The sequence below is a fragment of the Leptonychotes weddellii genome, chromosome 2 (assembly GCF_054177405.1).
Source record: "Leptonychotes weddellii isolate Sample4059 chromosome 2, ASM5417740v2, whole genome shotgun sequence".
Classification (NCBI taxonomy): Eukaryota; Metazoa; Chordata; class Mammalia; order Carnivora; family Phocidae; genus Leptonychotes; species Leptonychotes weddellii.
In genome coordinates this window covers 37,488,204-37,509,644 of record NC_138370.1, presented here as the reverse complement: position 1 = coordinate 37,509,644, position 21,441 = coordinate 37,488,204, and the positions used below count along the sequence as shown (strand labels likewise).

The 21,441-nt window shown below is 50.9% G+C and overlaps 1 protein-coding gene and 1 non-coding gene across 5 annotated transcripts in view; one reads left to right on the top strand and one right to left on the bottom strand.

The window, feature by feature from the left end:
- Positions 1-371: 371 nt before the first annotated feature.
- Positions 372-21,441, bottom strand: part of SLC25A37 (solute carrier family 25 member 37) — a 39,916-nt gene continuing 18,846 nt past the window's right edge. For 2 of the 4 annotated variants that reach the window (XM_081810257.1, XM_081810263.1), the window contains exons 2-4: positions 8,223-8,451; positions 6,181-6,237; positions 372-4,087 (exon numbers count right to left, since the gene is read on the bottom strand). In XM_081810257.1, coding sequence (XP_081666383.1) covers positions 3,567-4,087; positions 6,181-6,237; positions 8,223-8,451 — 807 coding nt within the window. In that variant the 3' untranslated portion in view covers positions 372-3,566. Of the gene's footprint in view, positions 4,088-6,180; positions 6,238-7,037; positions 8,197-8,222; positions 8,452-21,441 lie in introns of those variants that run through there. The other 2 variants (XM_081810269.1, XM_081810273.1) reach the window with 2 other exon arrangements.
- On the top strand, positions 14,730-14,802 carry TRNAR-CCU (transfer RNA arginine (anticodon CCU)). The gene has a single exon. It is a non-coding gene; the product is annotated as a tRNA-Arg (tRNA).

Here is a 21,441-nt window from a genome sequence, read left to right as displayed (position 1 = left end):
TGTGTGTGTGTGAAAGAGAGAGAGAAACAGGCACATCCCAGGTACCAGGGCTGTGCACACCATACACTCGCAGCCTGTCACACTCACGCTCCCGCACTAGGAAGGAAAACTGCCACCCTCCCTGTCGTGGAGAGCAAAGCCAGAGGCGGCTCTTGGCCCTTGCCCGGGCATGATAATGTGACCGTCCCCGGGCTGCCCGACATGGGGATCTGCTTCCACCTCTGAGAGCTGACATGGCACTTTCTACCACAGTCATGGATCTGGTTCTTCATGAGCGAGGCTAGACTAGGCACCAGCCCCACGGATTAGACTCCTTCTCCCCATCCACTCTCCTCTTTTTTTCAATATTCCCACCACAGAGCCCACAACACTTCAAAGATCAAGGCTTTATTTTCTCTAGCTCCAGTGTCACAACTGTAGCAGCAAATCTGAGATATCCCCACACATAAACACACATTTGTCCCTGTTCCAAAGAGCTGGCAACAACTGGAGGCAGCAACTGTGCTATTTGCCCCAGGCCATTAAGAAACACTTGCTCACCCTTGTACATTGTGCGTCTTACAGGTAGGAAGCAGCAGTACATTGGCATTTAACAGACACAATCATCCTTAAATAAAGTTAAATAAAACCTTATTGGCATAACAGTGTGTTGGAGATGCAGCTTTAGGGGGACTTTGGAGGACCGCGCTTGAAATAAGACATCATCATTAAAGAAAAGAAACAGAAATAGAAAACACACAGAAGGATGTAGGCCAGTAAACAGCTAGATTCAATACAAAGTTAGGAAAAAATAGTCGTGGATTGAAGCTGTATCACACCTGAGGAAAATCAATTTTCTATTCTAAAATAAAACTCTGATCTACAAGGGACTGAATCTCACATCATGGTCTGGGCGTAAGAGTTCACGCCTGTGTGCACACGCACTGTTACCGAGCACCGTACTCAAGGGGCGTGCCTGACTGCAGAGGTCACCCCAAACACATGAAAGACCAAGCACATGCCATGATTATGTTAAGCTGGTCATCACCGGGGGGGGGGGGGCGAGAACAGTTTCCTAATTACTTACTTCTCAATGTCAAAGTCACAGTTGACAACTGGACTGTAGTCTGCACAAAGCAACAACACAAACTTTGGAGCCCAGAGCAAGGGGGAATATCCATTCCCGCAAGATTAAGACCACTTACATTTGTTTAGTGCTTCACAACTTTCAAAACCCGCTCAGATACATGGCTCATCCAGCCTCATGAAGGTCCAGGGGGGAAGGCAGGACAGGTGGCGTTGCCCCATTTCCTGGCCAATCCATCTGTACGGTGAGAGGAAAGTATGGGCAGACCTTCCAGCTCAGTCCACAGAGCTCTCAAACCCCCTTCCCGCCTCTCCTTCTTGCATCCCTTACCCAAAGGAGCTTTCCTAGAGAAGTGAACAGTTTCTTTTCTGAATACCATCCGAAACAAAATCCTGTGGTTTTTTTGCAGCAGTGTGGCACATCTTAAGAGGAGGAGAAAGAGTGGCTGGATAATTATTTTAGAATTCTCTCCAGTTTTCTTCCTTTTGCAGAATGTACCAGTAATACACAGCATGTTTTAGTAGAGGATGTAAATACTTCCCAGAGCACCAGGGTCTCTCTCCATGGGCTTTTTGCACCCCCAGGTAGGACAGAGGCTTGCTGCAACTGGTTTCCCACTGGCAGAGGGTGGGGAGAGGTTCATTCTAAAGTGGGACAGGCCAGCAGCTGAGCCCTCCCAGCCCAGAAGCAAGGTTCTGCTCATGGGGCACACATGGGAGCTTCCTGATAGGGCACCCTTCTGTCTGACCTCAAAACGACTCCCAAAGGCAGCGTGCAGGATCCCAAGATGAAACCTGTCCCAGTGCCACCTGGAGTTCTTGGCAGGAGGAACAGCCTCCAAAGGAGCCTGGATCTGAGCCTCAGAGGGGTGCACTACATTGACCGTGGGGCAGGTCAGGGGTAAAGGGCAAAGGCTGAAGGTCAGGGCCAGGCCCACCAAATTGAACATATATGTGCTTCCTGCTCATTTTTAAAGGGCTCCAGAAGGAAACCGTGAAGCCATTTGGGCTTCCCTTGGAGATGCCTGGCAGCCAATCAAAGGGCGTGGCCAGGGGAAACAAGCTTGCATTTTCTTAGTGATAATCGGGCTCAGATGCACCATTTCAGAAAACAAGACAGTTAGGCCTCGAGTTCTCAGCTGATGCAGACAAGTGAGGCTGACGATAGCTCTGGAGAGACATCCTGACTTGTGCACAAGGGTCCGGGTCTCACTTCAGCGGCTGGGCTTGGCCTGAGGGCCTGGCCTCTGTCACTGCAAGGTGAGAGGCTCCGTGCCAGGTGAACTAATGGTGGACAGAGGGATGGACACATGCCATAGACATACTTGCTATGCTTTTTAAAAATCCCTGAAACCGCCCAGGGAAACAGATTTAGTCAACACACAAGAATATCTGAAGTGCCAGAGTTAAAGGCTGAAGCAGAAATAAGTTCTAGGGAGAATTTATCCCAATTGCCTGCTCAACAAGTAACAAAACCTTGGCATTTCAAGAGCTGCTGCGTGCTGGCCCAGGGAGGCAGACACCCGCATCCCTCACAAGGAGGAAGGGAATGGTGCAGCAGGAATAAGACTAGTCATCCCAATCCTGCTGGCGGCCGCTGTCCTCCAATGTGACCGATCCTGCCACCATTAGGTGTGCATGTGTATGTGCCTACAGCAAGAGAAAATGCCCCAGGACCGATCTTTGGTCCTGGAATTTTCAGTAAAGACAAAAGGAAAAGGCACACGCAGGTGACTGACTGAATAAAAGGAGAAAAAAGGTAGCTAGGAGTAATGTATCACTATTTTGATTTTGTTTGCAACGTAAATTCAAAATATAAACTTTATTATTTTACATTCAAGTGAAACTTCCATCTGGGGGCTCCACACAATCTTAGGCCACATTCAGTAATTTATCACTTTGGTGCCTTTTCACTTAACCCAATGGAAGAATTCAGCCCTCTATCTTTTTTAAAAAAAAACAACAAAAACTTGACATTCCCAGCTGTACCACTTATTTGCACACACGCACTGGCGTGTGCACATGCACACACACACACACACACACACAGAAACTTCTACATAGAAAAATAAAGGATAAACATTATCCATCTATTTTGTACTGTGTACTAGAACTTTTATATACAGAATTTTCTTTTTTTCTTTAATGCTTTCAGTCACTGCACATTTTCTCCCCTCCCTTGTGAGCTGCGATCGTAGGGCAGGAGACGGCTACAGGGAGGCAGAAAAGCTACATTCCTGTCAGGGGAGGGATGGCAAAAGCCATCCCTCGCTCCCCGTCCAAAGTCTTCCCCCACCTACCACCTCGGACGTCCCTGTGGACGGCCTTCCGGTCAGCGGCTGTCGCATTGTCCCCACTCTCTGAGGCGTCAGGGAGCAGAGGGCCCACCCTGCCAACACCCCGCCAACATAACCTCAGTGTGAGGACAAGGGAATGGAAGCAGGCAGGAAAAGCCTTTTTAAAATAAAAGATTCTGGAATCACTGCCCACAGCCTGTTCCTTTAGTACGGAGCTCGACTCTCCAGCTTGTGTTTGGTGAGAAAGTACTTGAAGAACTCATAGACAGACCAGGAAATGGCCGTGGAGGGCATCTGGTAGATGACACGGGCCTGCATGCCTTTGAAATAGCCGGGTAGGCCATTGAGCTGGTACACCATCCTGAAGGCATTGGCCATGCCCGACAGCCGGCCGCTGATGTTGGCCAGGTTGAGGGCCATGTTCTCCTGAGTGTTGAGGAGGGTCTTACAGACGTCCAGTGGGGTGGTGGCAGCTGCGGCGAGGGCCCCGGCCAGCCCGCCCGAGATGATGTGGGACTGTGGGTTGTAGCCCCGGTGAGGGTTGACCTGCTCCTGCAGGAACTCGTAGGTGATGAAGTGGATGGACTGGAAGGGAATGTTCATGGTCAGCTGTGTGGTGTAGCTCCGGTAGAAGGCCCCCAAGCCCTCGGTCCTCCAAACCGTCCAGACGCAGCGGAGGGCTGACCGGTGCGGCGAGTCGTACATCTGCATGCGCTGCTTCACAACTGTGGTCAGGGCCACCAGCAGTCGGCGGGTGGATGGTTGGGTTTGGCCCCACCCCGGGTCGGAGTGAAATGGGCAGCCAAGCCATAAAGAGAAACAAGCAAGTTTAGACACACTGGTAACAGGTCCCAGAGAGCTAGCACACACGCAGCCCCAGCCTGAGAATCCAGAGCCGCCAGCTCTGGGCTCTCCCGTTTACAGATGTGGCCCCAGGCCCCGGTGCTCAGTTTCTCCTGCCTGCAGCCCGCGCAAGGGGGTCCCCGAACCAGGCAGCCACTTCAGACTAGATTCAGTGATCTGATCCCCCATATCCCGGAGGCCTCCAGCATCGCACCTGCGGCAAAACTAAATCCCGCCCCCCCATCTCTCTGCCCTCCACCGTCCCAGCTACATGTGTGTCCCATCTTTTATTCTCTGTATGTGGTCTGTACACAGCATTTTTAGCTTCTGTATGTCACAGCGCTCTTGGAAGAAACACTGGAATTATGTGAGCCCAAATTCTGTGACAAACCCCAATGAAGACCCTGGCTTAAAATACAGAAGTAACTGCTGGTTCAAAGGCTATGAGGCAACTGGGGGCCTCAGGCTTGAGTCATAATAGTCCCCCATGCACTGCCAAATGAACACATGCAGTGTGCTTTGCTTTACTTTTAGAGAAATGAAGTCCTTAAATCAACGTCAAAGAGAAGAGAGGGAGCTGAACCTCACTTGTTTCTCTTTGAAAAGTAGAAACAAAATTCTTGCCTGGTTGACATGGGCTAATTAACTGGTCACTGACCAGGTCCCTGGATACACTGCCTTAAACACGCAAAAACAAAGCCCACCTCTCCCAGTCTGACCCATCAAGTTCCTGAAGGTCAGAACAAGCCCCCTGTCTGCGAGGGGCTGGGAGGCAGCTGAAAGCAAGTAAGAAATGTTCACCTTAAAAGACAAAAACAGACAAACTCATAACAAAAGACTTGAAATGTTGACGTTTTACCTCTCATTTTCGCTTCTGGCAAGGGACCAATTTTTAGCTGGGGAGAAAGGTGGAGAGAGCCCTACATGTCACACCGAGAATAACCCAGCTGCGAGGATGCCCGGTACCAGGCCCCAAAGCTCCTCGCTGGGCGGACCTGAGTCGGCTAAGGACGCACGTCTGCACGGCTGACAACTGTTTTCCAGTGCTCCCCAAATTCAAAATAATAACTTAAAAAAAAAAAGGTAACGTGGGAGGGGCTGGCTAAGGCAAGATGGCCAAAGGTTAAATCACAAGTAGAGTGAGGCGCACATGGGCATTCCTAACACTCTCCTCTCCACATCTGCGCACGTTTGAGATGGTCCATAATGATTTCAGATCTCTTTTAAAAAGCAACTTGAACCTAAGCCCTAATGAATGGCCTTTGACAGCTTCCCCCCAAATCTGTCTGGGATTGATAAAGGTTAACAAAGGCCTGTGCGTGTGAGTGTGTCCCCTGTGCGCACAGGTACACGTACACACAGCTTTTACGGGAGTGCCAAAGACCGCTCAGGAAGCTTGTTAAAACAGACTCCCTGTCTCTACCCCCCAGAGGCTCCCATTTAGCAGGTCTGGGGTGGGACTCGAATTAGCATTCCTAACATGCTCCCAGGAGATGCTGATGCTGCTGGTCCGAGGATCACAGTCCCACCCTCTGTTCAAGAGAACAGGAACAGGGGCGCCTGGGTGGCTCAGTTGGTTAAGCGACTGCCTTCGGCTCAGGTCATGATCCTGGAGTCCCGGGATCGAGTCCCGCATCGGGCTCCCTGCTCGGCAGGGAGTCTGCTTCTCCCTCTGACCCTCCCGACCCTCCCCCCTCTCATGTGCTCTCTCTCTCAGTCTCTCTCTCTCAAATAAATAAATAAAATCTTAAAAAAAAAAAAAAAAAAGAGAACAGAGACACCATAAGCTCATTTAAATGCTCAGCCCCTTTTTGAGGCCTTTGCTGATGTGGTAAAGAATTCTGCTTATTCTGACTGGGGGCCGGAAGTCCCCTTGCCCAACCTTCGGTCTCCCCACCGCCCGGCCGCCCCCCACTGTTTTTCCTGCCCCTTCGCACATCCCCTCCTGCCATTCCCTGGGACCATGAAGCATTACCTTCTGCTGGATTCATTACCGCATCGTGGAGCAGGGTGGCCATACTCCCAGCTATCCCTGCAAAACAAACTCCAGAAAATTACCCTCTGAGACTGGGAGTTCTGAGGAAGTTCCTGGAACGTAAAATCAGATGGAACCCTGCACAGAGCTTTCTAAGAAGCAAAATCTATGCCCAGCTGCTCCCAGGTGAGCACTGACTCTTCAAAACGTAAAGTGATGATTGAATTGTTGAGCAAAATGAGGACGGTAACATAGGCGCCATTGGCCACATTTTCATCCTGCAGATGTGTAGTCAATGCTGGGAAAGGTCAGACCTGCTGACGGCTGATGGTACCCAGAAACCACACTTCAAGGTTCTTCCCAGTGGAAAACTGTCCAGATTTTAATTCTCTCCTGTCCCTCACCTTTGTCTACAGACTAACTTACTCTGTCCTTGAGCTGGGGCAAGCAAAGGGGATGATATTATATATACAGCTAAGAGGGGAGAAAAAGAAAAGAAGTTTTAAAAGAAATATCCTTAATAAAATCCAGGCATTTTCAAGAAAACAGGCAGGAGAAGCAGACGTCAGGAAGCTCTGCATATGGCAGATTTCCAGGGTTGGTTTGCAAAGCGATGACTCGTCTCGGAGATGGCAGACCCCATCTTGAGGCTCTCACCTGGCCTGGCTTCAAGAACCAGGAACTTCTGAAGTCTACTTAAGGCCTGGAATTTTGCTTTTGGCTTTGGGTTTCCTCCCTAGGCAGGTGACACTGCCCAGCAATTAAGATTAGCCCCGGAAGGTGGGAGGAATGAGCAATACCAGGATAATGCTTCAGAAATGCATATAAACCCCCTTTCCCCCTCCACACACACTTACGATTACCACCAGAAAGGTCAAAATGCAACCACAGCATACATCGTCGCGAAGCAGTAACGGCACTGGGCAGAACTGTGTTCCGTCCAACCGCCTCCAAGGGTTCAGTGACCAAGGGACTAAACCATTACACAAGGCAGTTTCAGCAAGAGGCAAACCCCGAGGCCACGGACTCAGGGGACAGCATCAGAGTGTGACCGTTGGGGACTGTCTTGATAAATGCAACCAGGGGCCCATTTAAAAAAAAAAAAAGAAAGAAATGTCTGCACACCAGCCAGGTAGTTATTATTACCAGGGTTTGCTGGTGGAAGGGTTGCACAAAAAGGGGGAAAAGCTGTCGATGGTCACTCTCCCTCTTCCATGTTGAAAAATTAGTTTTGTTAAAATAAGGACACCTTATTCCATGTCCAAACAAAAACCAACAAAAGCAAAACCCAAAGGAGATGGGGAAGGAGCCACCACTGAGCCCACTGAGCCCACTGAGCCCACTGCGCTGGGCGGGTAGGAGCCGCCTGCCCCCCCGCCCACCCACGCCCCCTCCCGCCACTCTCCCTCAAAGCAACAAAGGAAAACTATTCCAGCCCTTGCTCGCTGAGAGAGGCGACCGAGACCAACGGAAGAGAACGGGGGCGAAACCCCCGTATCCCCAGAGGCTTAAGGTGGGAAAGGTGGCCTGCGCTGCAGCAAATCCTTTGTCAGCCATAAAACTTCTTGACCTTTTAAAGCTTAGTTAGATCTTGACGTTGCAGAGACCTGTTGAACCAGTTTTTAAATAGTCTCAAAGAAGCTGTCCAGATAACTTTTTTTTTTTTGAATCCAGCATTGAAAAGTTTTGTTTCTATTCGGGGTTTGTTTGTTTGTTTTTTTTTCCTAGATCTGATCATTAATTGCTTTTCAATGTCTTAAAAAAAAAAAATGAAAAACCCACGCAACAATGCAAACTGAAACACCTCTGTCACCGACTTCCCCCAGGCTTTAGAAAGCAGAGGGGAACAGAAAAGCGTGTGTGTGTGTGTGTGTGTGTGCGTGTGTTTGGGTGTGTGTGCACACACGACTAGAGTTCTTTATTCGTAAGCAAGCGCGGCAGAGATGAGGCGTCAGGCTGCTGGGTCACAGGGAGGAGAACCCTGGGGAAGGGTCTGTTGAAGGAGAAAGCTCTCTAACTCCAGACAAACGCTTTCAAAATACCGTTGGCTAGGTGGCTGTTTCCTTGGTGGTGGAAAACGGCATTTAAAGTCCTTTTCATGTTTTCATAGCAGGCAAAATACATGGCGTGGGCCGGCCCTGCGCCCATCATCATCACGTTGAGGCCTCGCAGGGGCCTCCAGAAGCCTTCAGTCCGAATGATTTTCTTAAGGGCTCCGTAGACACTTGTGTACTGCGCTTTGGGATCTGGATTCAAACTCTGCATTCGTGTCTGGGGGCGGGGGCAAGAAAACAGAAACGGTGGAAGTTAACAAGGATAGTAAAGAGGAAAAAAAGACCCAGGGAGACAGTGAGAGCAAACTGTCCATTTTCAGTTTCATGGGATTTCCCGGTGAGGAAAACACTGATTCCCTCCTTCCTGGAGTACTCCCCGCCTCACATACGCACATTGGCAAGGATTCCATTGTGGCCAGCAGGGGGGAAGGATGGTTGGGGGCAGGATATGATATAGGAACATGTACCCACATGCTGTGTGAGCCCTGAGGAATCCCTTAACCCCTCTGGACTTCAGGACCCCCCCAATTAAAAAAACAGGATGGTCACAAACCCTTAATAAACTCAGAGGCGTAGTCAACTGGAAGTATTCTTATCCTGTGGTTGCCCCTCTCGTCCTAAAGTCTGTGTCCTCACTTATCTGAGACCTCCATGTTCTGAATGCTCCTTTTCAGCCCCCACAAGGAATCTCCCAGGCGTCCTCCAGACCTCATCCCACAGCTCCTCTACATGCATTTTACATTTTGTCTTTAGAAGTTAGCCCTTAAACATAAATGGTCCTGTTCTTAATTTCTTCCTGTGTGGAGCCTTGCCTCCTTGAGGCAAAAGCTCAGCTTTCCCCATCTGTTATCCCTGTCAGATGACCAGAGCACTTAAGTGGGTATACAGTTAATCTCGGTGTCAACGGAGCAAGACCATGGTACCCACAATGGCTCCAACTATGGCCAAACACTAGTCTAGATGTTGCTATGGAGGTATTTCTGAGATGAGATTAACATTTAAATCATTAAATTAGACCCTGAGTGAAACAGATTACTCTGTGTGGTATGGTGGGTCTACACACACACACACTCTCTCTCTCTCTCCTGGCTTGGTCTCTCTGGAGAACCCTGACTGGTACAGGAGATAATATCTGCCAGGTGAAAGACCCACCCTGGCTCAGTCCTGCAAAAGCAACAAGCATGCGCTCCTCCACTCCCCTCAACACACGCAGGCTAGGGGGGAGGGTCTCCAACCGTGAGCAGGGATACCCTTTTACCACCAAACAAAATCATACCCAAAGCTAATATATAAAATGGAAGAAGAATTCCTCTAATTGAGAATGGAGGGAGGGCCCTGGGCTCTCTTCTCACTCTGAGGCAGACACCCCCACACACACACGCCGCCCCCCCTCCCCAGCAACCAGCAACTCCAGGGCTCAGAGGAACAGTGTGAAACCAATGATCTAAACTAACACTCATATGTGGAATTTAAGAAACAAATGAACAAACAAAGAAAAAAAGAGACAAACAACAAACAAGACTTTTTTTTTTTAAGATTTTATTTATTTATTTGACAGAGAGAGACACAGCGAAAGAGAGGGAACACAAGCAGGGGGAAGTGGGAGAGGGAGAAGCAGGCCTCCCGCGGAGCAGGGAGCCCGATGTGAGGCTCGATTCCAGGACCCTGGGATCACGACCTGGGCCGAAGGCAGACGCTCAACGACTGAGCCACCCAGGCATCCCAAAACAAGACTCTTTACAGAGAACAAACTGGTGTTTGCCAGAGGGGAGGTGGTGGGGGATGGGTGAATTAGGTGATGGGGATTAAGAGTCCACTTACTGTGACAAGCACTGGGTGATGTATGAAAGTCTTGAATCACTATGTTCTACTCCCGAAACTAATGTAACACTGCATGTTAACGACACTTGAGTTTTAAAAAAATAAATTTTTAAAATTAATGGTCATTTTCAGATGTCACCAGCTAGTAAAAACCACAAAGAAAATGGGCACATCACTGGCAACTTATCATTTTGCCATGAAAGGGCATAAAACAGTAACAACATGAGCAACAATCACCATTGCCCTCCATTACGACCATTTTCTATGAAAGGACATTTTTAATGCCAAAAAAAGAAAAGCAAAGACTATCTCTGATTATAAAGCTGTTCTTTAAATTAAATTTAGCTTTATTAAAAACTCCCTACTTGGGGCACCTGGGTGGCTCAGTCGGTTAAGCATCTTGACTCGATTTCGGCTCAGGTCATGATCTCAGGGTTATGAGATCGAGCCACGCCTGGGCTCCGTGCTGGGCATGGAGCCAGCTTGTCCCTCTCCCTCTGCCCCTCCCCCACTCTCTCAAAAAAACCACAACAAAACAACTCACCACTTTACCCCTTGTTTTCTGGTGAAAATGCCCCCTGGTCCAGCCCGAGGCAGCTGCCCCACATCTGGGCCCACATTCCAGGGAATGCCAGGTGGGAATGGATGGGGTCAGTGTCCCTGTGCCTTTTGTTGAACTATTTTCTATTCTAACATGTTTCCAAAAGTATTCGAGGTGGCTTCATAATGGAGGATACATTATAAGCAAACAAGAGCAAGGGAAGGAGAAGGAGGGAATTTGTCAACCTAGAGGACACCTGACGCTGCTCGGCGGGTGCTCCTGGCCAGAGTGAACCAAGTATGGGAGTGCAAAGTGTCCACTCTGGAAGAGGCACATCCGCTTCCTCAGGACTGCTGAGGCTACCCAGGGCACTGAATCCTCAACAACACTTGAAATCGCTCACATTTTACAGCAAAGAAAGCTCCGTAGTCCCCCCGGCCCCCCGCCCCGGCTTTTTCCTATAATTGCCCCTGATGAGAAGCAGGGGCACCAGGCAGGAGGCGGCACAGAGCAAACAGGGATGGAACCCAGATCCCATCACTTAGGCTGTGACTCTGGGCTAGATGGCTACCCCCTCCCTGCTTTCGTTTCCTCCTGTGACAGAATGGTTGAGAAAATTAAATGTCTATGACCATTGTTACTGTTAATGACAATAAAGGATGTGGTTCTAGTTATCTAGCCCTGCAGAGGTCTAAGCTCCATGGGGGCGGGGGGCTACATCTGTCTTATTTACAGTATATCTACGACGCCTATTACGGTGTCTAACTCACACGGGGGCGGGGGGGCCCAGTAAATATTTGCTGAACGAGTGAACAAACAAATGCATGCAACTTAGGGTACCAACGGGGGTGATGCGGTACTACGTCTCTTATTGCATTCTCCCCCTAAAATATGAGTAGCTTTCCTGGAATTACCTGTTCCTCCCACCACCCCTTCCCTATTGATAAAAAAAAAAGTCCCAATTTTGCTGCATTTCTCAAGCCCAGGGGTGATCTGCTGAGCCACATGCAGAGCTGAGGCAGCCTGTCCCTGGGACCTGTTGGTAATGGGTGGCTCCTGCCAGTCCTGTGCCCAGGGGAAAGCCCCTGGGATGGACTGGAGAAGCTTCCTGCCTTCTCTACCCTCCACTTGGCCCCAGTTTCTGGCGTTGGGCCAGACCAGCCTGTGGTGAAGGCCTCCCTTGGGTCTCAGTGGGTAGAAACAAAGGAGCCCCTTACAAGCAGCGTGAGAAGACACATAGGACCTGGAACGAGGAGCTGAGAGGCTGGATTCTGGACCTGACCCCAGCTCCAACAGGGCCAGTGGCCTTGGCTATGGCATCTCATCTCTCTGGTCCTCAGCGTCCTCAATTGGAAAATGAAGGAGAGGACTGGAACCGTGGCTGGTTACCAGAATCATGGGGAAATGTTTAACAATGTACCTCTGAGCACCACTCCAACACATGTTGTTTCTAAACTCTTTTTTTTTTTAATTCCCCAGATGATTCTGATCATCACTCAGTTTGGAGAACCCCTAAAAAAAGGGCCCTCTCGGCCTTAGCACTTTCTAGTAACATTCTGCATCCAGCCTTGGCAGAAAGGGGGGGGCACCTGGGTTAAGTGAGGAGGGGGTGGTTGGGGAGGCGGTGTGCAGAGAAGAGGGCCAAGGCAGGAAGCTTTAGAGCCGGCCAGTCCAACCTTGTAGGTCTGAATTCCAATGCTGGGACCTTGAGCAGGTTCCTCAATGTTGGGCCGTGGAATAATCCCCCCGCAGCGAGCTCCCAGAGAGCTGTCGGCAGTCGGAGTGAGTTGACCGTGGGAAAGGCCTGGCTGAAGCTGGGAGGCAACGATGATCACCTCTTCTCCTACCCACCCCCTTTCTATAGTGTCAGGAAGGTTCTCCCTGACAAAGCCGCTCACATTGGCCAGCTCTCAGACTCACATGGGATATTTGGGATTGATTACTCACCTCTCTCTTTTTAAATTAGGGGTGAGGCAGCTGGAGTAAATTTTACTGAACCAAAATGCCCCACCCCCTGTGGACAAGAAAAGGACAATTGGGTATCTCTCTGTCCCGGGGAGGGGGGGCGGCAGAGGTCTGCTCAAAGGAGGCCACATTTAATGACACAGGGTTGGGACAGAGGCAAGCGGCCCCTGAGCTCAGAGGAGGACTCAGTCGAGGCTCCTCTGAGCCCACCGCGGCCAAGCTCGGGACCAGAGCCCCTTTAGTGCGACCTTCATTTCTTCAACCTGCCCACAGGGAGCACCCACCCTCAATCAGGCACCAGGATGCAGAAGGGAGAATCGTTGGGGAAATAAACAACAAGGAACGTGGGAGATAAGGGGAGAAGGACACAGACCCTCTGCGTGCCCCAGGGGAGAGGGGGGTGGCCAATCTGCACCAGCATGGTCGCGGGAGGGGCTGAGAGAAGCCGAGGTGGCCGCATAGTGGCCGGAGGAGTGGCCAGAGCCACCGGTGGAGACCCCTCAGTTTAGCCTCTCTTTCTTTTTCAGTGACTCTACTTGCAGAAGGTACAACTCAGGACCAGGCATTTTTTAGTGACCTGTGGACCAAAGAAGAATTTGGGGTTGAGTGGAAACCACCCAAGCGTCCTGTCCCTCGATGGATGAATGAATAAACCAAGAGGGATCCATACAGACAACAGAATCTTATTTGGCCTTAAAAAGGAATGACATTCGGGCACAGGCTATAGCTTGCGGGAACCCGGAGGACATGATGCTGAGTGAAATAAGCCAGCCAGCCAGCCACACACACACAAATACTGTTTGATTCCACGTAACATGAGGTACCTGGAGTTGCCAAAACCATAGAAACAGAAAGTAGAATGGTGGTTGCCAGCGGCTGGGGGAGGGGAACGGGGTTGTTTCCCAGACCCTGAGTTTCACTTTTGTAAGACGTACAGTTCCGTGAACGTACTTAATGCCACCGAACTGGGCGCTTAAACATGGCTAGGATGGCAAGTTCGATGTTACGTACATTTTACCACAATGTTTTTTTAAAAGCCCAGGTGTGAGGGTAAACAGAAGGAAAAAGACAACAGAGAAAGGGCAGAGATTAAAAAGCACAACCAAAACCAACCAAAAAGACGGAGACAGAGAATTTCACAAACCGCCTTTCCTGTCCTGGGTTTCAGTTCCTGCTCAGGCCTAGCTGCACTGCACGCCCGCCCTTTCTTTATAATAAATTCCCATTCTCCGCCTTTTAATTCTCCACTCTTGGAAATTCAGAATGCACATCAGCATATTAAAGGCTCTGGGAAGTCCTTCAGGAAAGCGCTGGTGAATTTTGTTTAACAAGGCACTTGTTACTGTTTGTCTTGGGCGACAGTAACCCTGTCTCACGGAATAACCAGTTCCACCTTGCTGAACACACTTTGAGAAAACAGCTGTAGCCGGCATGGGCCCTGGACGCAGGACTGCACGCAGGGAGCGCAGGGAGCAGCTCGGGGTGTCAGGAGGAACCCCCGGGGGCAGCCCAGGCACAGTGTGGCTGGCAGGAGCCGGAAGACAGGCCCGAGAAGCAGCACGGCCGGGAAGTAGCATGAGCCTCTGGGCGGGTTACCCAAGCACTCTGGCCCAGAAATCAGGAGACCTGGGTCTCAGGTCTGGTTCTGCCACTCCCTGTGTGACTGAGCAAGTCTCCTCCAGCTCTAGAAGGGTGATTCTATAGGAGGGCTCCACTCCAATGATACAAACTCTGTATTTGCATTAAACAGGCTCCATAAGCTCCCAGCAAGGCCAGAATGGAGTGAGGGGCAAACTTTCCCCTAAGAAGACAAATCAGGATGAGCCTACCTTGTCGTCTTGTTCTCTTCTTGAGGGGAGGAGGGTGGATGGAGAGTGGAAAATGTGTCCTCTGCCTCAGGTGAGCTCGCAGGATCATAGGACAGGAGCTGCAAGGGCCCTGGGCAGAGGGCACACGTAGCTCGGCAACCGCCTTTTCAGTCAGGAAACTGGTGCCCAGCAAAAAAAGCTAAGGGAGCAAGCCAAGCCTGGCGGGGAGACCTCTGACCTCCCTGCGTATCCTGCCCAGCCCAAGGACCTGCAGCATCGTGGGGTCACTGTCCTCCCACCTGACCCAGATTCCAAGTCCTCCTTTCTCAGTATTTCCAGAAAACGAAGAACAAGTGGGGTGTCTGGCTGGCTCAGTTGGTAGAGCATGTGACTCCTGATCTCAGGGTCGTGAGTTCAAGCCCCACACTGGACACAGAGTTTACTTTAAAAATAAATAAGTAAAGAAAGAACAAATAATAATATGAAAAACTTCCTGTGTCAAAAATACATGCACTATCAGGACCAGGAGAAGATAAGGCGAAATCTACCCATTCATCCACTCAAAAGCATTTGCCATGCTCCTACTTTGAGGCAGGTGCAATGGGGAGACAGGGCAGGAATGGGTGTATGCAGGGCTCCCGGGTCATGGTGTGAACAAACATCACAGCGTAACAGGTGGGCACAACACGCATCCACTGAGGGACCAGGGCTGGGCCCCAAAAAGCTACCAAGGAGTCTCTGCTGTTCCAGACTTGCTCCCAGAGAAAGGAAATTCAGTTCAGGCACCCACAGAGTGCTAGGAAAATGCCAAACCATATCAGTGTCTGCCGCCCAGTGTCCCTTGCAGAATTAGCGGTCAAATCGATAAGTTTAATTCTATCCCGTCTGCCAACTGGCACTGACAGTCAGTAAATGGAACCACAGCCTAAGCCAGGCCGCAGGTCCCAACCCCAGGCCCCTCCCGATTTTCCAAGCCCACAGCCAGCCACCCACGGGCGCACAGCCTCCTTCAGCCCTGTGCCCGAAGCTCTCCCACTTGCACCCACAGCCCATCCATGGCACTGTGTGTCCCCGGCACTGGGGTCTGCCGGTGACATTCCAGTTCCCATCCACCACCACCCGGCGCAGACAGCGTCAGGCGAGGAGCCTGTTCCCATGCAGGCCTCGCTGGCTGAGACATGGGCGCGCAGATCCCTGCAGGCAGCCGGGAGAGAGGCTTTTTTGGCACTGCGCTTTGTGAGGAAAGAACTGTCTTCTGGAATGAAGCTACAGACCTCATCAAGGGCTTAGAAAGTACTATCCTCGCCTTCCAGGATCCTTAGGAGGCACGCACAGCAGAGAAGAAACCCAAACCACATCAAGGAGAACCACGCACACACAGTAAAGCCTACAGCTCTCTTGAGTTCAACACTGCCAGGGTTCCAACTCAGAATCTGCGTCCCAACCTGGAACCTTGTCCTTACTATGTATGATACAGAAGATGGATGATCACATCCTGCCCTTTGAAAACACTTGCAGAAATCATCAAAATCGAGGCATGAGGAAAAGGCCTGGCGTCATCCCCCCACCTGCCCCCCACACACATTAACCAGTAACAGAGCACCGCAGGAAATGCTTTAAGGAGAACCACACTGTTCACGGCACGCGGAGGCATACTGAAGTTTATTCTCAAGTTCAAAATTCCCAATCATGTCTTCTTAAATCTCCCAAGTTGGCAAAAGTATAGACATAAAGAGAATGTTACTCTGTCTCTCTTTTTTTAATCAAAAGGAAAATTTGATCCTCTTCAAGTTTAGGAACCAACAAGAGAAAAAGGACCCCTTAAAAGAAGTCCTTGCCTCTCCCTCCACCACCCCCAAATCAAGGGGGGCACGAGGTAGGGGAACGAAGCATGTGGTGGCGTGGTGCGTGGGGAGCGCCGCGCACATACATTCTGAAAGCCCCCCTATTTTAGAGCAGGCAAGAGGGGCCGGTTCACTGCACCATCAGTGGGAAGAGCTGCACCAAGACAAAACAGAGAGATGAGAGCTGGTGGGAACACACTTCCAGCTAAACCGTGTCGGCACTGATTTCCCTGCCTCACCTAGCAGAAGGGCCAGACTCCCCTCCGTTCCCCGTCACCTGGATGCTCAGGGGAGGATGGGAGGGAGTGGGCTCCCACACGCGGGAGCAAACCAGCAAGGCCACTCTGTCTCTCCACTCACGTCCCACAGGAGGCCCGATTTTCATGTGAACAGACCAGCCACACTCCAACGTTCCCAGCTACCCGCTGCCTCTAAAATGTGGGCCTGTGAAGCGTTCGCGCCATCTCTCACTCATCCTCTCCAGATGGAGTCCCGAAACCTCCGGGCCCATTAGGGGTGTGCTTCAGGGCACTACTGTTTCTAAAGGATAGAATGCCTAAGCATTCAGTAGAAAATACAAACCCCACCAAGACAACCAAAACCCTGTCTCGGCCTCCCAGGGGAGAAGCCACGGCCCCAAAACACAACTTCTCCTGGGAACAGGCCATAGCGTGAGGAGTCAGAAAGACCCCAGATCACATCCAACCCAGAAAGGGTGGCGGAATAGGGGCCACTTGAGCTGTCCCTCGAAGGAGGAACAGTATTATAATTGGTAAGAAATGGAGCTGTCTTTAGGATTCCTTCCATCCGATTTGATTTTTGACTTTGTGCACGTGTTACTTTGATTGGAAAAAAAAAAGGCCAACCGGGCAGGGAGAGGAAGTGAACGATTCTGCCAAGGGGGAATGTGAATGTGCAGGTGGGTCTGGGAACCAGAGGAAGGTATGGCTGAAGGGTATGCTTCAGGGGAAATGCAGAGGTAAGGTGCAGATGGAGAGGTAATCCTGGGCTCAGGAGGGTGGCTGAGCATTAGATAATCAATAAATGCTTGCTGAGAGAAAGGCAGGTTGAGGCTGGACTATGGGAGGCTCTGAACAGCTTGCTCAGGCATTTGGAATTTACTTTATATTCCAGTGTTTTCCATGGTTACGTACTGCACATGACGGTAGCTCTGAGGAGCCACACGGTAACCAACACGGATGGGGCCTCCAGCGTCTGGGAGGAGGGTTCAGGCCCAGGCAACAGAAGCCCTCCTGCCGGGTCTCGTTACAGGCTGGCCACGCTCTGCTCTCTCCGCAGCTGTGGCCCCAAGCAAGGCCACTGTGCCACCACCCCACACCCACGGGCAGCCGCTCACCGCCCTGCTATGGCTCAAAGCACTTTTCCCACAGCCCTTTATCCTAGGAGCTAAGCCTGGTCACTCCTCCCCTTCCCTAGAAGATTCTCCGGCAGATGGAGGCAGGGATGAAAGAATCCGTGCCTGGCTCCGACCCAATGTACCCAGGACATACTTAAAACATCCAGTCTGTGGTCGGACCAAAGGATTAAGTTATTGCTGCCCTACAGGTGGGAAAGTTCCCAAGGTTCCAGGTAACAGGGCTTGGAGTGCACGGACGGGATTGGTGACCCCACCGGAAGATGGGAAGTGAGGCTGGAGGGGAAGCCTGAACCACCAGTCACACTATCCACCTCGTCTGGCTCTAGCAAGGGTCCCGCATTCTAGTCCCACATCTGGTATTAAGGACTGTGTGGCCTTAAGCAAGACAGCTTGCTTCTCTGAGCCCCAATGCCGCCACTCACAAAATAATTATAATAACAGAAGAGTCATACTAGCACCTAATTATCCCCATCTTACAAACAAGGAAACTGAGGCACAGAAGGGCTAAGCAACTAGCTCCCAAGATCACAGAGTACACACAGACCGGCTCCAGAGCCATACTCTGAATGGGCAGGCCACCCAACCTCTCACTAGGGGGTGGATAGTTAGGGATCACAGGTGATCTCCAACTTCCTTCCTGTCTCTGATGTGCTCTGCTTCTCCTACCATGCTAAGTGATATGGACATCACCCTGTATGTGCCCGACCTTTTTGAAGAGGGAGTAGCCCCATCTACGTCAAAGTCCCCCAAATCCTCACTGGTTAAGACCACGAAGCTTCTGAGGGTCCAGGCTGCAAGCAGGGTACTTACAGAGAGTCATGAGCCCAATCACATGGAGGTCACAGAGCTTCACTGTTTCGCATTGCTGGCCATCAGCCTGGCCACGGGTCCCAAGTGGAACTGGGTAATAGTGGCTCGTTCAGTACGAACCCACTCTCTCTCCTCAAAAAGGGCTCGAGCCATTCTCCCGCCCAGCTCGTGGGCAGGAGGGGCATGTTGATGGATGAAAGCCTGGCACTCCCACAGTATTCAAAGGCTAAGACTGAATATTCCAAAGTTCAGGGTGCTTTCGGGAAAGAATTTAATTCACTGCGCGATCCTGGCCTCTCCAGGGCCTCCCCTGACTCAGCAGCCTTGTCTATGTCATTGGCTTATAAAACGCCCCACCTACAAGTAAGGACAAGATGTCAGGGGCAGAACTGAAGAAATACCTCATTCTCAAAAGTGTTTTATTTTCCTTGCACATTGGTAAACCCAGTGAGGCATCGCAACGCCACATCAAAGAACAAATTTAATGCAAGATTCCACATGGAAATACCCTAGAAGCGCATGACGCCACCCCAAGGCACCAGGATTACCTGAGCGCAGAAGAACAGAATCCAGGCACTGATTCTCCACATGACCAGTCCAGGCCCTGCCCTCTACCTTCAGCCCTCAAGGCTCTGCCGTCATGGTTTGGCACGGTGGGGCTCCCGGTGGGCTTTTGTTTGACTTCAGACTTCTGCCACCCATCAAGCACCCCCCAACCTCCACTTTGTCTTCTCTAATGAGGAAACAGTTATGTGACCTGAGCCCATAGCTCCAAGAGCTGATCACCACTGCGCCAGGACTGGCCAGCACTCTAGCTCCCAGACCCTGCCCTGCTGACCAGCCTTCAAGCTTTTGCTGAAAATCCCAACTGTGGAATCTCAAAGACACCTTGTTCAACCACCTACCGGCCTGACGCTCAGATGGTCCCTGGGGTTTGAACTGTATCCATTCAATCAAAAATTACATGGTGGGCTTCTAATCTAGGCCTGACTCTGCGATTAGGACCGAGGACACAAAGACGTCCCATGTCCTCAACCACCTCACAATCGAAGTCCTATTCTATTTTTCAGCTGTATGCACTTGAGGGAAGTTACTCAACTTCTCTGAATGGCAGTTCCCTCATCTGCGAAAACCCCTCCCTCATGTGCTTCCTGCAATGGATCCTCAAGAAAACTTCTCAGCACATGGATCACCTGGCACAGTCTAGGAGGTGCTCAACACATGTTTATCATCTTTGTCATTATTTTTGTAAGGGCTCCAGCATGTTCCCTAAGTGGTTTAGGGAACCACCTATGTTAATAAAAAGGCTTTGAAATATTATTAAGAATCACCAGCAAAACTAGCTTAATCTTGCCGGGAAGGTGTGGGGCTTTCTCCCCTGCTTGCTGACAAATGGCTGTTTGGCACAAAGGATCTCCTTACAGGTCTGAACTGAACATCAGACTACAGAGTAGGACAGGCCATAAACCACAAACACAATAGACCCCAGGGTCCCAGAAGGAAGCGGCCAGCCAGGGAGCCCTGGTGTTGAGGACTCCATGCCCCAGTTCCTATAACCTCACAAGGTAGCGAGAGGAGTGAAACCCAACCCTCCCCTCTGATCAGAAAGAGGCTGGACAAAGCGAGGTGGCCCTCTCGTTTCCACTGGATTCCAGACCCACAACGGCTAGCACCGTAGGCTCGAGGGCTCCGCCTGAGTCTAAACCCCCCCCCACTCTTCGGCTTCCTCCTCACACCTTTGCACCTTTGGCAAGTTACTCAATCTCTCTGAGCCTGCTCCCTTATCTGTGAACGGGGGATCATAACAGCACCTACCTCCTAACGTCTCTGTGAGGATTAAAGGAAATAATGAACGACAAGCCCTTTGCCTGGGGTCTGGCATGTGTGGGGTTTTTGTTTGTTTGTTTGTTGGATAAACTGCAAATTCCTAGGAAGATGTAACTTTTACTGTAATTCCTTCAGAAAACCCTCATTCCCTCGGAGGAGATCAGCCCTGGTTGGGGGCAACACCCCGCCCCCCACCATTACCACACGCTGAGACTAGATTACCTGAGTCACCCTCACCACAGGCCAAGCAGCTTGTAGTTCTGCTGCCTATTAACAGAAGAGAAACTGAGGCCCAGAAAAGCCAGGGCACTTGCCCACAGCACCCACAGGGGCCTCTGTCCCTTCCACCGGCCCCACTCCCGCATTCACCTTTTTTGGCTCTCAATTTCTAAACAAATGGACCTGGTTGCCTACATTAATCCTGATTATGTAACAAAGGGAACTTGGGTAGCCTGAAAGGTAGAGGGAAAATCACCAGTGTCAGTTTACGCGGGCACAGAGGGTCCAAGATGACAGTGCCTCAGGAAGCTGGCTCGCCGGGCCTGGCTGCTCAGAGCCAAGGGTGGTTCTGGAAACCTTTAACCGTTGCTGAAGTCCCAAGGTTCCCTGACACTGCTGACTGCAGCCCATTCCCTTGAGGTCACCACCGTGGAGAGGGCCCTCCCCGTGCTCAAGGGCTGGCTCCTCTCTGAACTGTAGAGAAATAGCCAGATGGGGCCAAGAAGGGCTACAGCATGGGGCACGGGGAGTCCTCTGTGGGTTCTGCCCCTGGCTTGGGCTCCACGGTCACCCTGCAGGACCTGGGCCCTCGCCATGGGCATGGGCAGGCTCGCAGGTCCCTTGGATTCTGGGGGATCGAGCCACATGGCGCTGCAGGGCACGGATGTTTCCACCAAGCGTGTCTCACTTTCCCAAACAGAGCAATCTCCCCAAAATGTGCACTTAAATATGAGTATGATCAAACGGACAGAGTCCTGTTTCAAGAGTGAGAAGACCCAGACTCCAAGCCAGCTCTGCCCTCAAATCTCTAAGGACCTCGAAGCAATGTGGCCTAGCTGGGCATCAACATGGGTTTCTACCAGCAGGTAAACACCAGAAAAGATGGGAGATTTCTTCTGTTTTGTTCACGATCTATTACAATTGCAAGTATCTGTCAAATGGATCAATGGAGTTAATACTGATGTCTCTAAGGAGGTCCTTTTTGGCCTCATAC